Source organism: Scyliorhinus torazame, chromosome 16 (genome assembly GCF_047496885.1).
Source record: "Scyliorhinus torazame isolate Kashiwa2021f chromosome 16, sScyTor2.1, whole genome shotgun sequence".
In the NCBI taxonomy this organism is placed as follows: Eukaryota; Metazoa; Chordata; class Chondrichthyes; order Carcharhiniformes; family Scyliorhinidae; genus Scyliorhinus; species Scyliorhinus torazame.
The window spans coordinates 159,227,991-159,250,939 of record NC_092722.1 but is presented as its reverse complement, the minus strand read 5'-3'; the positions used below and the strand labels follow the sequence as shown (position 1 = coordinate 159,250,939).

Sequence of the window (22,949 nt, the reverse complement as noted above, 5' to 3'; positions counted from 1 at the left end):
GTATCACATCCTTGATCGAAGATTTGGAATGGGAATCACTACAGCGAAGGAGGGAAAGAAATAAACTGACCATGTTCTGTAAAATATGGAGTTGACTGGTGGGAATGGACAGAAGCAAGTATCTAGTGCCATCCAGCAAAGCCCTCCACCCAATCTTGCACCCTGCGCACAATAAATGACATCTGCTATTCTCTTGCCCAGCTAGATATTGTTCCAACTCATTCTGCAATTTCTGAGCTGCTCGATTGTTATAATTGGGTACAATTGATGGCCATGCCTTCAGTTGCTTAGACCCCAACACTGAAATTCCCTTCCTAAACCTCTGCTTCATTTTTCTCCTTTAGGACTACTTCTTTGACCAAGCTGTTGTCCATCTGACCTAATATCTCCTTATGTGGCTCAATGTCATACTTAGTTTTATAATGCTCCTGTGAAGTGCCTTGGGGTGTTTTATTATGTTAAGTAAGATGGTGTAAGCTCCAAATGTGACTATTTTGAATTACATTTCTGAATTCAAGTGATTTATTATAAAATAGGAAAGGTAGTGGTTCCTACACTGAGTCCTGGGTCACCCCAATCAATACAGTTTGTCTGAACATAACTCCTCCCTCAATTTGTATTCTATACTTCAGGCGTGAGTAAACTTGCTGCCATGTTTCTATAACTATCTATATTGAAGTGCAAGAACACTTGATTAACTGAGAAACAATTTGGGCCACCCTGAGGTTGGAAAGGGTGTAAAAATGTTCTTTTACATGTGGCCAAGGAAGGAAGCTAGTACAAACCCGACCAATTACTGCTCCTTCAGTCCCCACCCTATCATCAGCAAAATGATGGAAATTATCATCAACAGTGCCATCAAGAGGCACTTATTCACCAATAACTGCTTACTGATTCTCAGTTTGGGTTCTGCCAGGGCCACTTAGCAACGGACCTCATTATATCCTTGGTCCAAGCACGAACGGAAGAGTTGAACTGCAGTTGCCAGGTGAGAATGATTGCCCTTGACATTGAGGCAGCATTTGATAGAATGTGATATCAGGAAGCCCTAGAAATTGAAATCAGAAAGATGTTTGTGGTTGTTGAAGGCCAATCATCACAGCCCCAGGATATCACACTACAGCACAGTGTCCGAGGCACCATCATTCGCTACTTCACCAACATAAGGTCAGAAGTGAGAATAGGGTGAGGGCGCAGGAGGTAGGTCCTCCTGAACAAGGTAGGCTTGGAGGGGATAAAAACGGAAGAAAGGGGTTTGAAGAGGGTTAGCTCGCTCGGCTGGGGGCAGCTGATGGGATGTAGACTTCAGTGACAAAAGTAGCCCGCGAGGCCTTTGCACGTTTTGCTGGATCAGATACCAGATGCAGTGTAGCAAGGGTTAACATTTCCGAAGCTAGCTGGTACAAATAATACGGGCTGGCACTGCCATTTCCACCTGGGTCTGCAGCAGCTTTGAAATATGAGCATTCCGAAGAGGAAAGACAATTGGTATTGTCAACTTGTTAAACAGGATGAGAAAGGAATCATTCACAGCGAACAGGCTGCCACAGATGTTGCAACGTGCGAGCAGCACATGGCGCAACCTCCAATGCAAATATTCTGCTCATCTTTCGAAAGGATGTAATTTTTTTCCTAAAATATAAAATCCTGGAATTCGCCAGAATATGCTGCTTTCTCTCCTATATAGATGCTCGTGTTTAAAAAAAAGTTTTTGATTTTGTGCTGAGTCTTATGCAGCGAATGGGGGGAGAGATTTAGAGTAGCCGAGTAAATGAACAGACAGTTCTTGGATTTATCATATGTAATTAATGAATTTCCATATATAAAAACGCTACTGAATGCTGTATTTAGTACAGGGCTCCCTCCAACCACATCCATTCCCCTCGCCCATTCTCACAGCTCCAATTCCCACCCAAACTCATGGAAGTTGAGCCAGCACTGCTGTATTATAGATCGGGAAGACTTCAGGCCAAGATTAATAGGCTATTTTGGCGAGGAATTGCCAAAGGCAAACGAGAAGGAAAGGTACAACTTGATCCACCAACATACTGTTTTTCAAAAACAAACAATTTCCATTCAGCACCACCGATGAATGATCACACTAGCCTAACACCCGCGTGACTGGTGGGATTGCAGCCCTTTAATTTTGAAGGGCGGATTAAGGAAGCTGAGATCCTGCCCACGAAGAGAGTGCAGCCCAGTTACCGTCACAGTGAATATTTGAAGGCTACGGGACGACATGCTGAATAAACTGGAAGCCCTCCTAAACTGGACTAGATTTTGGCATCGGTCTCATTGAGTTACCAGGCAGCAACAAGAGGAATATGGGGGGAGGACTTGGAAACAAGTGACGGGCTCGCATCTGAGGGATATAACTAATGTTGGACGCATTCCACCAACTCGGAATGCTATTTCCTCTATGTATTTCGCTCAAATGTAAAATCAGTTTTTAAAAAAATTAACGAAGCAATCTATTATCATGCGATTGGAAAATGTTCTGAATCAGTCAGAGAGTTGGTCCTAGTTTAGATGTGCCGCTGCAACCTGCAGACGTTTAGACATAACCTGAAATGTCACTGTGGAGGGGGTCACAGCACTGTTGAGTCGTTATAACAGGAAAATGTCGTGCAATAAACCTTACTACGTGTGCCAGGCGAATTTGAAGTGCAATGCTGTTTAGTGAAAGGCTTTTCTTTGTGCTGGTCTGCAGCTTCGCGCAGTCAGATTGCATCCTGACACCCTGACAGAGCTGCAGTCTGAGGATTGGGCCGCTGAGAGAGGGGCAGAGCTTGTCACCAGCAGCAGACCAATGAATGCTGACGGCGGTCGTGTCTGACAGTTCGATCCCTTCGGGCTTTTATAAAGAAGCCACTTTCACTGTTACAAAATTGAAGCCTCCGGATAAAGTGGACGCTGTCGGCGGCTGGAAATAACTTCCTTTTCAAAACTTCAGACTAACTTTCCCCATGGGTTATTGAGCTGATCCGGGAAGTTGGTTAAAGGAGGAGCAGTGTTTGAGGGACCTTCTCTGGCGGGGGTTCACTCCGGTGTGAAGATGCTGCTGTTGCCCGCGGTGCTGTGGGGCTGCAGCTGGCTGCTGCTGCTGGACGCCAGGATAACCAGGCGCTCCGCCAGCTGCCCCCACACGTGCGATGTGTCCGGATGCCCCGAGCTGCCCTCTGACTGCCGGGCAGGGCTGGTGCCCGATCCCTGCGGCTGCTGCCGCCTGTGCGGCGCCGCCGAGGGCGAGTCTTGCGGCGGCCGCGGGGATGAGGCCAGGTGCGGGCAAGGGCTGCAGTGCTCCGTGCCGCCGGCGCGGATCCCGGCCAAGCGGCGGATCAAGGGCGTGTGCGTGTGCGCCAGCAGCGAGCCGGTGTGCGGCAGCGACGGCAGCACCTACCACAACTTGTGCCAGCTGAAGGAGGTGAGCCGGCAGGCACAGACACACAAGCAACCCCCCATCATCTTCATCCAGCGAGGAGCCTGCGGACTGGGTAAGAGAACAACTCCGAGAGGTGTCCAATTGTGCTCATTTAATACTTAATCAGCAAATCTGAAAATATGGACAGTCCATAATAGGGGCTGCAGGTAAGTAAATGGTATGAGTGCATATCCATATGTTATTGGCGAGTTAACTATAATCTCAAGTATTTTATTTTATAATTGTTCGCTTCAGCATCATTGCTGCCTTTAGCATTCTTATTCAAAAGAAAAAGTCCACACTTTCTCGAGTGGGCCATAATCTCTGTATAATATTGACCCAGTATATTGACCCTTTATATTAGTAATATAAATATAGTTTTAAGGGATTTATATTTGTGTTGGTAAACATTAGAAATAAAGTATAGGACGAGATCCTCCGGCCGTTCACGCCAGCAGGACATCTCTGTCCTGCCCATGGCACAGCTCCGCAGTGGGTTTCTTGGCAACGTGGGATGGAATCAAACGGAAATTCCATTGACAGCGATGGGACCAGAGGATCCTGCCACTCACCAATGGCGGGCCAGAGAATCTCGCCCGGAGTTTTAAGTGTGTTTTAATGCTGGTCATGGGTGTTCCTATATGTGGGAGTTAAGTTCCAACTGTGTTTCTATTGTGCTCAGAGAGGGCTAGCATGAAGAATAAATAGACCAGCAGAGGTATTGGGCGTTGCTTAGCAACTAGGACATTGTAAGCTGGAGAATCTTTTAAGTTTTAGTTTTAACTGGAAGCCAGAGCAGTGGTAGACAAGACAGTGGGAAATGAACAGCTCTCTCTCTGAGAAATGCTAGGAGAAGCTGGACAGGACAAGGGTGTTGCAAAGGTGTAAGCTTCATCAGGAACAACATACAATTGAGATAACCAGGGAATTGGAACAGAAAGAAAATTTATGACACTTGAAGTTAAGAGAACAGAGACCAAGGTATTGTTCAGAAGAATTCAATGAAGTGTAAACAATTGCAGTAACCAGATTTAAAGTGGGACAGCAGCCTTTAAAGGTAAATCAAATGTTGATGCCATTTTAATACAGTCTGGGAATCGAGAGTTAAAGCAATTGTGAACAGTTTTCACAGAAGTCAAGACAAAGAAATTCTAAAGGGGTTGGTGTAAAATCCAGAACTGGATTTGTGAACAGTTTTCACAGAAGTCAAGACAAAGAAATTCTAAAGGGGTTGGTGTAAAATCCAGAACTGGATTTGCTGTTAAAGGTGGAGTGGAGGCTTTGTTTAAAAGTGTAATTTGGAAAACCTGGTCTGGTGTTCGTAATGCAAGTTGCTAAGGGAAAGCATTATTATGAGAAGAATATAAAGTGTGTTTTGGGGAGTGGAGTGGAGTGGGGCGGGGGATGATCATACCTGGGAGGTGGCCCAAAAGATGCAGTGGGAGACCCCCCGCCAAAGTTCCCAGACAAGGACTGCACATAAGCTGACTGGGAAGTTGAAACCTCCAGTGGGCAATTACCCTGCACCTAGAACCATTCAATACTCGGATCAGAGACTTCAAATGGTCCCGATTTTCTCAAAGGAAAAATTAGACGGTTTGAGACCACTTCTAACTCCTGAGAAACTATGGTATTAGCCCTACTCCAAAACCCCGACTGCCCTCCCAGGCTACCCTCTTGACCCCAACACCCATAACACCCTCAAAACTCCCCTTCCCACCCCCTAACTACCCCATCCTCCATATCTCTGACTGCACTCCTGGTGTAGGGAGTGCAGGTTTGCGGCCCTAAACTGAAGAGTCCTAGGAGAAGGAACAATGCACATTTCTCACCAGGTCCGAGTCAGAAGATTAGGTGAGAAATGTGGAACTCCCGACTAAGGTCAGTAAAAAGGATCCGACTGGCAATCGACTGACTGGCAATCCGACTGACTGGCAATCCAACTGGAAATCCGACTGACAATCCGACTGCGGTTGCCAATCCTCCAGATGTCTGGCCATTATGTTTGGACATGTGTACTGTACTGTGATCAGTTTCATGTGTGTATATCTATGAAAACGATTATACTTGAGCATCAAATCCCATTGCCCTTGAAGAATGAGGCTGTTCCAACTGTAGGTTACTCTTGATATCTTAGTCTATTTCATTTATTTTTACTAAAATTGAATTAGCCAATAATTTGTATGTTTGCGTGCGTTTGCTTGCGTGTGTTTCAGGATTACCTTGTTGCAGCTGAAGCTATGTCCTGAAACCTAAATAATTCACAGTCAGGTGCATAAATATATTTTATGGAAATGGGCCTATTAGCAAATGCAATGTTGTCATTCATCTCAAGAGGCTTGGAATATAAAAGCAGGGATGTACTTCTGAAGCTTTATAAAGCATTAGTTAGGCCCCATTTAGAATACTGTGAGCAATTTTGGGCCCCACACCTCAGGAAGGACATACTGGCACTGGAGCGGGTCCAGCGGAGATTCACACGGATGATCCCAGGAATGGTAGGCCTAACATACGATGAACGTCTGAGGATCCTGGGATTATATTCATTGGAGTTTAGGAGGTTGAGGGGAGATCTAATAGAAACATACAAGATAATGAATGGCTTAGATAGGGTGGATGTAGGGAAGTTGTTTCCATTAACAGGGGAGACTAGGACCCGGGGGCACAGCCTTAGAATAAAAGGGAGTCACTTTAGAAACGAGATGAGGAGAAATTTCTTCAGCCAGAGAGTGGTGGGTCTGTGGAATTCATTGCCACAGAGGGCGGTGGAGGCCGGGACGTTGAGTGTCTTTAAGACAGAAGTTGATAAATTCTTGATTTCTCGAGGAATTAAGGGCTATGGAGAGAGAGCGGGTAAATGGAGTTGAAATCAGCCATGATTGAATGGTGGAGTGGACTCGATGGGCCGAATGGCCTTACTTCCACTCCTATGTCTTATGGTCTATTCTTTTGTCAAATCCCAGCACTATATAGTACCCAATAATTTTTTCCAATTAAGGGGCAATTTAGCGTGGCCAATCCACCTAATCTGCACATCCTTGGGTTGTAGGGGTGAAACCCACGCAGACACGGAAAGAATGTGCAAACTCCACACAGACAGTGACCCGGGGCCGGGATTGAACTCGGGTCCTCAGCACTGTAGGTCGCAGTGGTAACCACTGTGCCACCGTTCCACCCCTCACTTTCTAACCTATTATTGAATGTGAACCTGAGCGTGTGAATGTTGGAGCATTTTTATTATTTTTCTTACACCAAACCAATACCAAACCAATACAATGAGTAGAACCCTCTTTACCTTTTGAAAAAAACTGAAGGAAACCTGCTGATTTTGCCAAAGCACATATAACATTATATATGTGCTTACAGGGCTAGAGATTGTGGGAGTGAGCCCAAGTGTGCCCATGCAGAGGTTAGACCTTTTATTAGGGAATGGCTTATCCGGTAGGAAATGACTTATCACGTTGGAAGGTATCATTCCCAAAGAGTCGAGGGCAGTCCACAGAGACTGAGGGAAACAAACCAAATTCTGCACAGATGCAGAGAGCCGACAGAATCCCCAAAATCTGCCAGGAGGCAATGGAGCCAGTAAAGGTTAAGGAGGCTACAGGACAGCCAATAAAGTTTAAAGGGGCCAGGATAGAACTCTCCGAGTTTATAGGGGCCAGGATAGGACTCTCAGAATTTAAATAATAATATAATAATCACTTATTGTCACAAGTATGTGACAGTGAAGTTACTGTGAAAAGCCCCTAGTTGCCACATTCGAGGAGGTCGGTACGGGAATTGAACCTGCACTGGCATTGTTCTGCATTACAAGCCAGCTGTTTAGGGACCAGGATAGAACTCTCAGAATTAAAAGGGGCCAGTAAAGAAATCTCAGAATTTGAAGGGGCCAGGATCGATTCACAAGAAAGCAAAAGTGCTGGAACAGAGGCCGCAGAGGTTGAAGGAAATGCAGCAGATGTACGGTTAGCAGAGAACTCCTTCCAAGATTTAAATAGGGACCAGGAAACTTTCCAAGCAGACCAACAGAAAATGGGGGAGATGCCTCACCTAGTTGAAGTGCCACAGGAGAGTGCAACAGAAGCTGGACTGTTCCCTGTTGGCAGTAGTGCCCCAGAGGATATGGGGCAGATTGGGGGAAACACATTTCACAGGTGAAGGAAAAAGAGAAGGTAATACATCCTCAAACTCTCTGGAAATCTTAACAAAATCCAAATGAAATATGACTGCAATTAGTCATTTGAAAATCAAATGGTCGAGTGCCAAATTAACATCTAACTAAATGCAGCATTTCACTTCAGAGCTCACTAAAGTCATAACACAGGAGGAAAACCCAGGCCCTCAAAACCCAGGAGGAAAACCCAGACCCACACAAGGCTCAAGAACAACCTATCACCGACTGACACCTTAGAAAGATTTGTCAATGTACCAGAAAGAGTACTATTAATCCCATGGGTTGTGAAAACAGCCATTAAGGGAGTAAGAAATACTCTTCAGTAACCTGTGAAATTCGATACCCTCAAACTTTTGCACTTGAACATCCACTAAACCCAAATCCCACAATCAACACTAAAATATACCCAGAGTGCTAACACCAGATGTTAGTGAAAACCCAAACCCTCTAGATGATAGCTGACAGGAATTTAGACAGAAAAAGGTCAGAAGACACGAGGGACAAGATTCTCCGACCCCCGCCGGGTCGGAGAATCGGCGGGGGCTGGCGTGATTACCGCCCCCGCCGGTTGCCGAATTCTCTGGCACCGGAGATTCGGTGGGGGTGGGAATCGCGGCGCGCCGGTTGGCGGGCCCCCCCGGCGATTCTCTGGCCCGGATGGGCCGAAGTCCCGCTGCTAGAATGCCTGTCCCGCCGGCGTGGATTAAACCACCTCTCTTACCGGCAGGACACGGCGGTGCGGGCGGGCTCCGGGGTCCTGGCGCGGGGCGATCTGGCCCCGGGGGGTGCCCCCATGGTGGCCTGGCCCGTGATCGGGGCCCACCGATCCGCGGGCGGGCCTGTGCCATGGGGGCACTCTTTTCCTTCCGCCTTCGCCATGGTCCCCACTATGGCGGAGGTGGAAGAGACCCTCTCCACTGCGCATGCGCGGGGATGCCGTGAACGGCCGCTGACGCTCCCACGCATGCGCCGCCCGGCAATGTCATTTCCGCGCCTGCTGGCGGGGCCCCAAAGGCCTTTCCCGCCAGCTGGCGGGGCAGAAATCAGTCCAGCACGGGCCTAGCCCCTCAAAGTTATTGCTTGGCCGCTCAAGATGCGGAGGATTCCGCACCTTTGGGGCGGCGCGATGCTGGACTGATTTGCGCCGTTTTTGGCGCCGGTTGGCGGATATCGCGCCGATTACGGAGAATTTCGCCCCTCGAGGTTTCCCAAACGCCTTTCTTAAACTGGACCCCAACACCAATAAGAGTTTAAATTATAATTGTTCCTCATCCAGAGCAGGTATGAGAAGTTCGAACTTACACTGCTACAAATATGCTCTGTTTTAGATAAATGCGAGTTTGAGGATGAATGTGTTTATTCTTTTTTCAGAGCACCATTGTAATGAAATGCGAGCATTACAGCCTTTTATTTTGCATTGTGGGAGATGAGACAAAGCCAGATTTTACTTTTAAAATTACTTTATGAATTTACTAGCTACAAATCACTGAATGGATTTTAAAAAATAGACTGAAACCACAACTTACAAGGTAGCTGAAAATGTTCAATATTGTATCTGATGAATTCTAAAGCCAACAAATTTAGAAAGCTCCAGCAGATAGAGAGTGTGAATGGGATAATCTCCTAACCTATTCACAATGTTCCAACAGGGGCTACACCTTAGATATAATCACCTCAAACAATGAAGTGTGGCTGACAAAGTAATCCATCCCAATGATAGTCTAATCAAGTTGAATTCATCCACCTGGAATACACCAGTGGTGACCATATTTGGATCATTAGTCTGTTGGAGGGAGAGGATGATGTAAAAACCCAAATAACTCTCTTTTTGTGTTTAAGATGGATGAATTTTACTGTCACAACATCTGCAGGGGTACATTCACCAGACATACAGTTGCATTATTTGTGAAATCGCTGCCAGCCACAGGTAGCTGTCTGCGTCGTGTAAAGGGCCATCCATAATATTGAGCAATGTAAAGATATTGAACCAAGAAGCATCTATATAAAAAAAAATTCACTGTTGTTAAGGATTGCAGCTTTCAGAGCATGCTTAACTCCAAAGCACCAGTTTAACATCCTGGCATCATGATTGCAATTTGCTTGCTGCCCTGCTTGCTGCCTCACTGGCTATCCTCCTCCTGACCACAGCTGTTAATTTATTTGGTATCAGTCAAATGTGTAACCTTCATTCGTAATTGCACCAGTCCTCTTTGTTAGGTTTGAATTCTCCTATCAATATGCCTTAAGTACCATCTCTTTCCAATTATATATCCTGTTGATTCAGTGTTTACCCAAATATGATGGACTCACGGAGCAATCTTTCAAATCGCTCAACTTCCTCAGAATCAACTTGAGGTTCCAAAAATGTGTCCCAATGTCCTTAATTTCTCAAATGAAGTGTAAAAGAGAATTCCATCCCATCTTCATTGATGTCTTTCTGTTGAGTGTTGCACTGAGCAAGATAACATGTTCTCAACTGCAGACAGCCATTATTGAACAACCTTATTTTCAATTATAATTGTAAAAAGAAAGGTAACTTTATTGAAAGGAGAATACTTGATACGTATCAGAAGAAAAATAGATTTTTCTAAAGTGCAAACAATAACCTCAAATTGGTCTGTTCCACGACAGCTGCCCAAAATGGTACATGTGTTATCACCCCCTTGGTAGATACATTACCAAGTTGCTGAGTAACATTATGGGTGGGTACTATGGTCAGTCACTCCATTCCTGGCCCTTCCTCCCATCTTCAGTGGTGACTATTCCACCACAACTGCAACAGAGAGCCCTAAAGCAGCGTCCCTTGAAACCACAATAATAGGAAAAAAAAACAAGATAATTGATAAGAATCAGCATGGTTTGCTAAAGGGAAATTATGATTGACAATTTAATGGAGTTTTTGTGATTGAGTACCACGCGATACAGATAAAGGGGACACTGTAGACGTACTGTACTTGGATTTCCAGAAGGCATTTGACAAGGTGCCACATGAAAGGTTATTGAGGAAAATGCAAGCTTATGGTAGATGGTAACATATTAGTCTGGATAGAAGATTGGCTGCCTGGCAGGAAACAGAATATGCATAAATGTTTTTTTTTTCTGATTGGCAGGATGTGCTGAGTGGAGTCTCGGAGGGGGTCTGTGCTGGGGCCTCAACCGTTTACAAATTACATCATTGATTTAGATGAGGGGAGTAAAGGCATGGTAGCTATATTTACAGATGACACAAATAATGTACCTTGTGTGGAGTGCATAAGGCGGTTACAGACAGATATAGATAGGTTGAATGAATGAGCAAAAGTCTGGCAGACGGGTAATTAAGAAGGCCAATGGAATGATATCCATTATTACGAGTGGAATTGAACATTAAAGTACGGATGTTATGCTTCAGTTATACAATGCATTGGTGAAACCAAATCTCAAATACTGTGCAGTTTTGATCTCCTTATTTAAGGAAGGATGTAAATCCATTGGAGGCAGTGTAGAGGGCGTTTACTAGATTGATACCTGGAATGGCTGTCCTACGAGGAAAGGTTAGACAGGCTGAGCTTGATTACACTGGAATGTAGAAGATTGAGGGGTAACTTGATTAAAGTAGATAAGATTCTAAATGATCTTGACAAGATGGACTGGAAAGAATGTTTCCTCTTGTGGGTGAGTCTAGAACTAGAGGGCACTGTTTTAAAATAAAGAGTTGCCCTTTTAGGACAGAGATAAGGAGAATTCTTTTCTGTCAAGAGGGTTGTGATACTTTGGAACACCCTGGGCGAAATTCTCCGTTATCGGCGGAAACTCCGCCGATCGGCGCAAAAAACGGCGCAAATCCCACTTGCGTCACGTCATAAAAATGGGCCGATAGTCTGCGGCCCGAAATGGGCTAGCAGCGACGTAACGGGATCCGCGCTTGCGCAGTGGTTCACGCCGTGCAGCGTCATACGCGCTGCACGGCGTGACGGTTCATAAGGCCGCGCAGCTCCCCCCCCACCCGACCGGAACACCCGACCGCAACACCCGACTTGATGGCTGGCCGTCGCTCAGCCCCGAGGTTCGAGTCACGCGATGTGGAGGCGCTCCTGGACGCGGTGGAGCAGAGGAGGGACGCCCTGCATGCCGGGCACGGCCGCAGAGTTGCCCCACGCCACAGCCGGCGTCTGTGGAGGGAGGTGGCAGAGGCCGTCACCGCTGTGGCCCTAACACCACGGACAGGCACCCAGTGCCACAAGAAGGTGAACGACCTCGCCAGAGCAGGCAGGGTGAGCCTCCCCATATCCCCCATATCCCCCCTCCCCATATCCCCCATAACCCCCCTCCCCCATATCCCCCATATCCCCCCTCCCCCATATCCCCCCTCCCCATATCCCCCCTCCCCCATATCCCCCATATCCCCCCTCCCCCATATCCCCCCTCCCCCAGATCCCCCTCCCCTATATCCACCCTCCCCATATCCCCCATATTCCCCCCTCCCCCATATCCCCCCTCCCCATATCCCCCATAACCCCCCTCCCCCATATACCCCCCTCCCCCATATCCCCCCTCCCCATATACCCCTCCCCCATATCCCCCCTCCCCCATATCCCCCATATCCCCCCTCCCCCATATCCCCCCTCCCCATATCCCCCTCCCCCATATCCCCCTCCCCCATATCCCCCCTCCCCATATCCCCCATATCCCCCTCCCCATATCCCCCCTCCCCCATATCCCCCCTCCCCATATCACCCCCTCCCCATATCCCCCCTCCCCCATATCCCCCATATCCCCCCTCCCCCTTATCCCCCCTCCCCATATCCCCCCTCCCCCATATCCCCCCTCCCCATATCCCCCCTCCCCCATATCCCCCTCCCCCATATCCCCCCTTCCCCCATATCCTCCCTCCCCCATATCCCCCCTCCCCCATATACCCCATCACCCATATCCCCCTCACCCATATCCCCCATATCCCCCCTCCCCCATATCCCCCCTCCCCCATATCCCCCCTCCCCATATCCCCCCTCCCCCATATCCCCCATATCCCCCCTCCCCCATATCCCCCATATCCCCCCTCCCCCATATCCCCCCTCCCCATATCCCCCATATCCCCATATCCCCCATATCCCCCTCCCCATATCCCCCATATCCCCCTCCCCCATATCCCCCATATCCCCCTCCCCCATATCCCCCTCCCCCATATCCCCCATATCCCCCCTCCCCCATATTCCCCCCTCCCCCATATCCCCCATATCCCCCCTCCCCCATATCCCCCCTCCCCCATATCCCCCCTCCCCCATATCCCCCCTCCCCCATATCCCCCTCCCCCATATCCCCCATATCCCCCCTCCCCATACCCCCTCCCCCATATCCCCCCTCCCCATATCCCCCCTCCCCATATCCCCCATATCCCCCCTCCCCCATATCCCCCCTCCCCCATATCCCCCCTCCCCCATATCCCCCCTCCCCCATATACCCCATATCCCCCCTCCCCCATATCCCCCCTCCCCCATATCCCCCATATCCCCCCCTCCCCCATATCCCCCCTCCCCCATATCCCCCCTCCCCCATATCCCCCCTCCCCCATATCCCCCTCCCCCATATCCCCCATATCCCCCCTCCCCCATATCCCCCCTCCCCATATCCCCCCTCCCCCATATCCCCCCTCCCCCATATCCCCCCTCCCCATATCCCCCCTCCCCCATATCCCCCCTCCCCCATATCCCCCCTCCCCCATATCACCCCCTCCCCCATATCCCCCCTCCCCCATATCCCCCCTCCCCATATCCCCCCTCCCCATATCCCCCCTCCCCATATCCCCCCTCCCCCATATCCCCCATATCCCTCTCCCCCATATCCCCCCTCCCCCATATCCCCCCTCCCCCATATCCCCCATATCCCCAAGTGAATCCAGCCCTAACCTTAACCTCTGCAATGCACGCGCAACCGATGGCGTGCATTCATATACCTGCCTAACACTTTTGCCTTTTACCCCTGCCACCACACCCCCCCCCCCACCACAGGAGAAGCACGCACACAACAATAGGGAGCATGTGAGGACTGGAGGAGGGCCCGCTGATGAGAGGCCACTGACCGGACACGAGGAAAGGGCCCTGGAACTGGCTGGCGGACCTGAGGACCGGGAGGTTGCTGATGCAGAGGTCGGGGCCCCACGAGCAAGTGAGCCACCAACAGCCCGTCCCCATATCCCCCCTCCCCTATATCCCCCTCCCCCGTATCACCTGATCACTGCCTGATGTCTAACCATGCATGCTTCATTGTGTATCGCAGGACCAAACGTCCAGGCACCCATCCCCGCAGATGCAGACCGCCCGCAGGATGCCCCTCGGAGACCACGGGAGACGGAGAGACCCGCACCCTCCAGCATGCGACGCCCGCAGGATGCCCCTCGGAGACCACGGGAGACGGAGAGACCCGCACCCTCCAGCATGCGACGCCCGCAGGATGCCCCTCGGAGACCATGGGAGACGGAGAGACCCGCACCCTCCAGCATGCGACGCCCGCAGGATGCCCCTCGGAGACCACGGGAGACGGAGAGACCCGCACCCTCCAGCATGCGACGCCCGCAGGATGCCCCTCGGAGACCACGGGAGACGGAGAGACCCGCACCCTCCAGCATGCGACGCCCGCAGGATGCCCCTCGGAGACCACGGGAGACGGAGAGACCCGCACCCTCCAGCATGCGACGCCCGCAGGATGCCCCTCGCACACCACGGGAGACGGAGAGACCTGGAGCAACAGGGAGACGACACCCCCGTCACGTGCGGGAGCGACCACCCACCGATGAGGGGGGCAGCCACAGGCCCCCGTCACATCCGAGCCAGGACACCCCTACCCGGGACACCACTACCCAGGACACCCCTACCCGGGACAGCACTACCCGGGACAGCACTACCCGGGACAGCACTACCCAGGACACCCCTACCCGGGAAGACGAAATACCGGACAGTGACTCAGAGTGGATGGGTGGAGACGAACCCCCACCCCAAAGTGCCATGGACTCAGAGTGGGACGAAGAGCACGACACAACGCCACTGCTGTCACCAACACCCTCCACCATCGCAGAAACACTCACCACGGTTGGGCACTTTAGTGATGAGGCGTCTGGTACACTCACTGGTGCGCACAACACAGCCGTCCCGGTACAGCAGGTGGAGGTAGGAGCAGCAGAGGGACCGGGCGGTCGGAGGGCAGCCCAGCCCAAGCGAACATCTGCCGCCTAGATGGATCCCGGGTTCCTGCAGTTACCACACCCACACATAGATCCGATGCAACCACCGACACGGAGACGAGCGAATCGGGTGACGGGTGGCTTGCGGCGGCTGCGGTCGCAGGTGGAGGAGTCCACCCGCGTCCAGGAGCTGGGAGTGGTCCCGGTCATGCGTGCCACCCAGGCTGACACCGCACGGGTGGCGTCCGCGGTGGAGGCAATGGGTGCGACGGTGTCAGACATGGGGAACGGTTTGCGAGGCCTGGGGCCTTCCGTGCAGGCGGCGTCTGTGGCCCAGGAAATGGCTGCCCTCTCACAGGAGGCCATGAGCCAGCGCCAGATGGCAGAGGCGCTCAACGCCATAGCCCAGTCTCAGCAGGCCATGGCCCAGTCTCAGCAGGCCATGGCCCAGTCTCAGCAGGCCATAGCCCAGTCTCTGCAGGCCATGGCCCAGTCTCTGCAGGCCATGGCCCAGTCTCAGCAGGCCATCGCTGAGGGCATCGGCGCCAGTGGCCATGTGCGAGCTGGCGTCGCACTGTCGCAGACAGGGTTCGACAACCCCCTGGGCTCCATGGCTGCAAACCTGCAGACCCCTGTCGATACCAGCACGGGCCTCCAGGACTGGCAGCGCCAGATGTCGGGGGCGCTTCGGTTGGCCAGTCCGTTCGCATCCCCCACCCATGTAGAGGCCTGGGGGCCATCGGGCACCCCGAGGGAGGAGGAGGTGGTGTGGTCCGTCCCGGCTCCCTCTGTAGGGGAGGTCCCGGTACACCGCGACACCTCGGACTCCCCCCCTTCCGTCCCAGGTGCATCGGGTGGGCAACGGGCAGGACAGGCTGGCAGCTCGCCATCCCTGTCGCCCGGGCCGCAGCCTGGCCCATCTAGGCCAGGACGCCCCAGGAAACGGCCGCCAAAGGGATCCAGTGTCAGAGGGCAGGAATCACAGGAGTCCACCTGCAGTTCTGCTGTACCGTCTGGGGAACCACGTAGATGTAGTCAAAGGGCCCGTAAGGCCAAACAATTAGACACTGAGTAAGTTGGCACGGGTGCAGGGCACAGATGAGTTTTAGGGGCTAGGGCACGTGCATGAACTCCTTTGGTTATTAAAGTCAATGTTACACCTACCGAAGCTGCCTTTGTGCTCTGTCCAAAGTGTGCGGGCGTGTCATGTACGTTGAGCGCAAGTGTGTGTGTGACGGGTGGTCTTACGTCAGCCCCAGGTGAGTCTGCCCCCTTCCCCCTGGGCCGCCATCAACATCCCCCGGGCAGAGGACGGGACCGTGCGCTGCAGTGTCACAGCCACATGCAGGGATGGTCCGGGTGGATGGTGGTACTGTGGCCATGGGTCAGACATAGTCCAACGATGTAGAGCCAGGAGCTCATCGGAGGCGGGTTGTCAACATCCTCCATGGCCTGCGATAGACACGCGTCCACCCGCAACTGGGTGAGCCCGGCCCGTTGTGCCACCAGTGGATCGGCAATTGGGGGTGGGGGGGTGGTGTGCATGCGGGTGGGATGTGTGGGGTTGGGGAGGGGGGTGAGGGTGCTGGGTGGGTGGAAGGGTGGGGGGTGTGGGTGGTCGGCTGTTGTCATGGTGTGCGGTCTGTGGCCATACTACCCGATTCCCACGCCCATCTAGTCAGTGAAGCGGGCGTCTATCAGTCTGTCCCGTGCCCGCTGGGCCAGACGGTAACGGTGGACAGCCACCCGCCTGTGTCTACCCCGTCTGCCCTGACCATTGCCCCCCATCCCACTCATCTGGGGAGGACTGGGGCTCTTCCTGCTGCTCCTCCACTCCGCCCTCCTCTGCCTGCGGCACATCGCCCCTCTGCTGGGCTATGTTGTGCAGGACGCAGCACACCACAATGCTGCGACCGACCCTATCTGACCGATACTGGAGGGCGCCCCCAGAGAGGTCCAGGCACCTGAAACGCATCTTCAGCACGCCAAAGCACCTCTCGATCACTCCCCTTGTCGCTACATGGGCATCATTGTAGCGGTTCTCCGCCTCATTTCATGGCCTCCGTATAGGCGTCATCAGCCACGATCGCAATGGGTAGCCCCTGTCGCCCAGCAACCAGCCCCTCAGCCGGGGATGGCGTCCCTCGTACATGCCGGGGATGGATGACCGCGACAACACGAATGAGTCGTGTACACTGCCTGGGTGACGGGCGCAGACGTGCAGGATCATCATGCGGTGGTCGCAGACCACCTGTACGTTCATTGAATAGGTCCCCTTCCTATTAGTGAACACGGCCCTGTTCTCTGCAGGTGGCCGCACGGCGACGTGCATCCCATCGATCGCGCCCTGGACCATGGGGAACCCGGCAACGGCAGAGAAGCCCACGGCCCGGGCATCTTGGCTGGCCCGGTCCACGGGGAAGCGGATGTAGCGGTGCGCCATGGCATAAAGGGCATCTGTCACTGCCCGGGTGCACCGATGCACCGATGTCTGCGATATGCCGGACAGGTCCCCACTCGGTGCCTGGAATGACCCCGTTGCATAAAAGTTCAGGGCCACCGTAACCTTGACGGACACGGGGAGCGGGTGTCCCCCGCCAGTGCCACGCGGTGACAGGTGTGCCAGCAGGTGGCAGATGTGTGCCACGGTTTCCCGGCTCATCCGGAGTCTCCTCCTGCATTCCCGGTCCGTGAGGTCCTGGTATGACTGCCGGGGCCGGTACACACGGGGCGCCCTCGGGTGCCTCCGTTGCCGTGGGGCCGCGACGTCCTCCTCCCCCTCCTCATCCTGTCGGTCAGGTTTCCCTCCAGCCTGGGCGGCTGCCGCCTGCCCCTCTGTGGCAGCCTGCGCCGCCTCTCTGGCACGCTCCTCCTCCTCCACCTCCTCATCCAGGGCAACATAGACATGAGCGGCTGCCACCACGGCGGCCAACATCGCTGGATGGTCTGAAAACATGACGGCCTGGTGGGGGGGGGGAGGAACGACGACATGTCATCATTGCCCATATCCCCACCTCCCCCCAGCCAGGTGGCATGGACCGCATGGGTCCAACTGTTGGAGGCTGGCACCTGGCCAGGTGGACCAACTCATTTGCCCTCCCATCACCCACCCCGGCACGGACCCCCTCCCCAACCCCCAACCTCCACCACAGCACGGACCCCCAACCCCCAACCTCCACCCCAGCACGGACCCCCCCCCCAACCCCCAACCAACACCCCGGCACGGACCCCCTCCCCAACCTCCACCCCAGCACGGACCCCCCCCCCAACCTCCACCCCGGCACGGACCCCCTCCCCAACCTCCACCCCAGCACGGACCCCCCCCCAACCTCCACCCCGGCACGGACCCCCTCCCCAACCCCCAACCTCCACCCCAGCACAGACCCCCCCCCAACCACCAACCTCCACCCCGGCACGAACCCCCCCCAACCTCCACCCCGGCACGGACCCCCTCCCCAACCTCCACCCCAGCACGGACCCCCCCAACCCCCAACCTCCACCCCAGCATGGACCCCCCCAACCCCCAACCTCCACACCAGCACGGACCCCCAACCCCCAACCTCCACCCCTCACGGACCCCCAACCCCCAACCTCCACCCTGGCACGGACCCCCCCAACCCCCAACCTCCACCCCGGCACGGACCCCCTCCCCAACCTCCACCCCAGCACGGACACCCCCCAACCTCCACCCCGGCACGGACCCCCTCCCCAACCTCCACCCCAGCACGGACCCCCACCAACCTCCACCCCGGCACGGACCCCCTCCCCAACCCCCAACCTCCACCCCGGCACGGACCCCCCCCCAAACCCCAACCTCCACCCCAGCACGGACTCCCAACCCCCGACCTCCACCCCAGCACGGACCCCCCCAACCCCTAACCTCCACCCCGGCACGGACCCCCTCCCCAACCTCCACCCCAGCACGGACCCCCCCCCCAACCTCCACCCCGGCACGGACCCCCTCCCCAACCTCCACCCCAGCACGGTCCCCCCCCCAACCTCCACCCCGGCACGGACCCCCTCCCCAACCCCCAACCTCCACCCCGGCACGGACCCCCCCCCAACCTCCACCCCGGCACGGACCCCCTCCCCAACCTCCACCCCAGCACGGACCCCCCCCCAAACCCAAACCTCCACCCCAGCACGGACCCCCTCCCCAACCCCCAACCCCCACCCCGACACGGACCCCCCCCCAACCCCCAACCTCCACCCCAGCACGGACCCCCAACCCCCAACCTCCACCCCAGCACGGACCCCCAACCTCCACCCCGGCACGGACCCCCCCCCAACCTCCACCCCGGCACGGACCCCCTCCCCAACCTCCACCCCAGCACGGACCCCCCCCCCCAACCTCCACCCCGACACGGACCCCCTCCCCAACCCCCAACCTCCACCCCAGCACGGACCCCCCCCCTTCAACCCCCAACCTCCACCCCGACACGGACCCCCTCCCCAACCTCCACCCCAGCACGGACCCCCCCCCTAACCCCCAACCTCCACCCCAGCACGGACCCCCCCTCCCAACCTCCACCCCGGCACGGACCCCCCCCCCCAACCTCCACCTCAGCACGGACCCCCCCCCCCCAACCTCCACCCCGGCACGGACCCCCTCCCCAACCCCCAACCTCCACCCTGGCACGGACCCCCTCCCGGCACTCCCCCGGAGCCCAGCCTACTCTAACCACCCCCCCCCCCCCCCCCCCCCCCGCCGCACACACACACAAGCCGAGACACACCTCTCCTCACGCAATCAGTCTGCGGCCACGCCATTTCCTGCCCAGAGCCAACCCCCCAGGCCGTCACTCACCTCCTCGCTGGTCGGCGTGAGCCTGGAGCACCGGGTCACGCCGATGAAAAGGAGGTTTGATTCACGTCGACGTGAACGGTCATCACGTCGACGGGACTTCGGCCCATCCGGAAGGGAGAATATCGGCAGGCCGAAAATCGGCTGCCTTGTGCAGACCCGTGACATTCTCCGCGGCAGCGGCGCCATTAACGCCCCGCCGACTTTTCTCCCTTCGGAGACTTCGGCGGGGGCGGGGGCGGGATTCACGGCGGCCAACGGCCATTCTCCGACCCGGCGGGGCGTCGGAGAATGACGCCCCACGTCTCAGAAGGCGGTGGAGGCAGGGTCATTGAATATTTTTAAGGCAGAGGTAAATAGATTCTTGTTAGGCAAGGGGTATCAAAAGTAGATGGGAATGTGGAATTCGCAAGACAAACAGATCAACCATGATCTTATTAATGGCAGAGCAGATTTAAGGTGTCGAATGGCCTACTTCTCCCATTTCCTGGGCGGGATTCTCCAAGCCACCGCACCGAAATCGCTCTCGGCGCGGGGGCGGAGAATGGGACGTCAGACCCGCGATCGGGTCCAATGCATTCCCGCAATTCTCTGCGGACCGGAGAATCGCGGGACTGCATTGGACCCGATTGACGTGGAACCAGTCGGGGCCATTGAAAGAGGCCCCCCTGGCGATTCTCAGCCGACAGCTGGCCGAGTTCCCGGCGACGTGGTTCTAACATGGTTCCACCCGGCGGGCACTTGGGGTGGCAGCTGCGGACTCAGTCCACGGCCGCCCTGGTGGGGGGGGCGGGGGATTTCCGGGTGGACGGCCAGGCTCACGATCAGCGGCCACCGATCTGCGGGTGCGCGCAATCTAGGGGGGGCCTATATTGTGGGGCTGGTCCGCTGTGTGGATCCGCCATGTTGCGCGGGGCTGCCACCACAGCCGGCCGCTGCGCGCATGCACGGACCCGTGGCCGGACGTGCAGGGCCCCGTATCGGCAGCCGGAGCTGGGCCAAGGGGCCCGTTGACGCCAGAGTGAAACGCTCCGGTGTTTACGCCGGTGTCAACATTTAGCCGCCGTTTCAGAGAAACCCGCCCAATGTATGTATATCCTGTTCACAAAATATACAAGGCAAAGTAAAGTGCTCACTACATTCATCTGTAAATATATTGTATGTAACCGGCAACAAACCATAATTTAGTAAAGTATGTAACAATAATTTGATTGAATAAAAGCCTTTCTTTAATATTTTTGGAAAACTCTGGGTTTGTTTTGTAGTCTTCTTTGTTACAATTTGAAGGAATGCATTTTCAAAGGCATTCAAATCTGCCGAGTTGTTGAGAGAACTTTCCACAGGCTTTCTTTACAGATACCTGATAAGCACCTAAGGGTAGCACAGTAGTTATTACTGTTCCTTCACAGCTCCAGGGTCATAGGTTTGATTCCCGGCTTGGGCCACTGTCTGTGTCTGCACATCCTCCCCGTGTGTGCGTGGGTTTCCTCCAGGTGTTCTGGTTTCCTCCCACAGTCCAAAGGTGTGCAGGTTAGGTGCATTGGCCATGCTAACTTGCCCTTAGTGTCCAAAAAGGTTGGGTGGGGTCACTGGGATAGGGTGGAGATGTGGGCTTGGGTGGGGTGCTCTTTCCAAGGGCTGGTGCAGACTCTGGGCCGAATGGCCTCCTTCTGCACTGTAAATTCTATGATTCTATGCAAAAACATAGTGCAGCAAAACACCAACCATTTGACAAGTCAATAGTATCCTGGAAATCTAGGGGAAGATCTTCTCTGTGCACAATGTTTAGTAATGTTGTAAGCCTGATCTGTATAGATGCTTAACGATTTTATTGCATCTCACACACCTGGGCAATCATTCTCCCAGTATATAAATTAATTGAATCACATGGATTGAGTATGATGCACCATTGACATTTCTGATGCATTGGACAATACCAGAAATAATTAATGTTCAAAACTACAATCTAGGACGTCTAAACTTGGTGGATCTGCCAAATACTAAATTTTATGCAGACTGATTCAGCAGTATTCTCATTTATAATGACTGCTGTTGGACATGAGTCAATGGAAAATGGTGGGGTGGAAACAATCCAATTATATTAAGAAAATACTTTGTTCTTTGCAATGACTGGATGGAGGCTTTGCTGTTTGAAAACATGTTTTGGAGACTGGTAATTGCCTGTGTTTTCACAGAACTGTCTTCTGTTGTTGTTCAGCCAAACCTCGCCCTTTTTTGTAAAGCCCAGTACTGGGGGACATTCTGGCACTTTATCAGTTGAAAGCTATTATTTAATCTGAATGGCTGCATTGTTGTTAAAGATGATGAGAAGCCTTCTTTACAAAACCACCCATGTTTTTTTTTAAAACACGATACTTCAAGTAATTTTACATCATTTTGAAGATAATATCAGTATTTAGGCATGGTGAACTTCTGTAATCAGCCCACAGATCATGGGGGTAGTACAAGTTGAAGCAATGTTACTGTGAACTAAACAGCACAAACCTGGAATAAATAAAAATATTCTTTCTCAGTAGCAGCAAATGCTGGGATGTTTGACACAAGTGAGGGCCGCAATGGAGAGAGAGAGAGGTGAACTGGGGTGGGGAGTTGAGCCACGGGGTGGGAGACATGATGGTTGGAAGAAGACCTGGGTTGAGGGAGAGAGGATCTGGATGTCATTGATACCTGAAGTACAGGCCCCGGCAGACACATTATATACGTGTTCGAAGTATTTAAAATTTTATAACCGTTTTAAAAACTGTCAACTGTTTTAAAATATTTGAAGTCACAATAAAATCTCACCTCCCGTTGAGCTGAAGACTGACCTGGAGGGGTGTGTGATGTCACTAGGGAGCATTGCTTCATTGGCAATGTGCTAACTTTGGAAGAGCTTGCTCTTTTTTCCGACACTAGTCCCTGTTGCAGCAAGAAGAGGAAATCCTCACCACAGCCAATGAACCAGATGAATCTGTACATAAGCTTCACCGATGATGGGAAAATCTGGACGATTAAATGACAAAGTATGCATAGTGGATTCAGGAATAAATTTCATGCAGATGTTTTTTTCCTATTAAGACCAAAGCTGATAATACTGTGGAGATTTTTTTTGTTTTTAGAAATTTCTTAGAAGCAGATTAACAGAACCATACAATTTCCAAGAAGTATTAATTTCTGTTATCTCAACACTCTGGATCAACCTCTCTGATACCTTCATGTGGGATGGTCAAAATCTATGTCCTCACCACATAGTACATAGTGATCAGTCGGATGTACGCTTCATGATTGCTCATGCTCATTACAAAGAAGAACAAAGAAAAGTACAGCACAGGAGCAGGTCCTTCAGCCCTCCAAGCCTGTGCTGATTGTGATGCCCTAGCTAAAAACAAAA

General features: G+C 53.2%; 1 protein-coding gene across 1 annotated transcript in view; it reads left to right on the top strand.

Moving 5' to 3' along the window:
* Positions 1 to 2,826: 2,826 nt before the first annotated feature.
* Positions 2,827 to 22,949, top strand: part of htra1b (HtrA serine peptidase 1b) — a 73,477-nt gene continuing 53,354 nt past the window's right edge. The window contains exon 1 of the mRNA XM_072479294.1: positions 2,827 to 3,494. Within this exon, the coding sequence (XP_072335395.1) occupies positions 3,056 to 3,494 (439 nt within the window). The 5' untranslated portion in view covers positions 2,827 to 3,055. The remainder of the gene's footprint in view (positions 3,495 to 22,949) is intronic.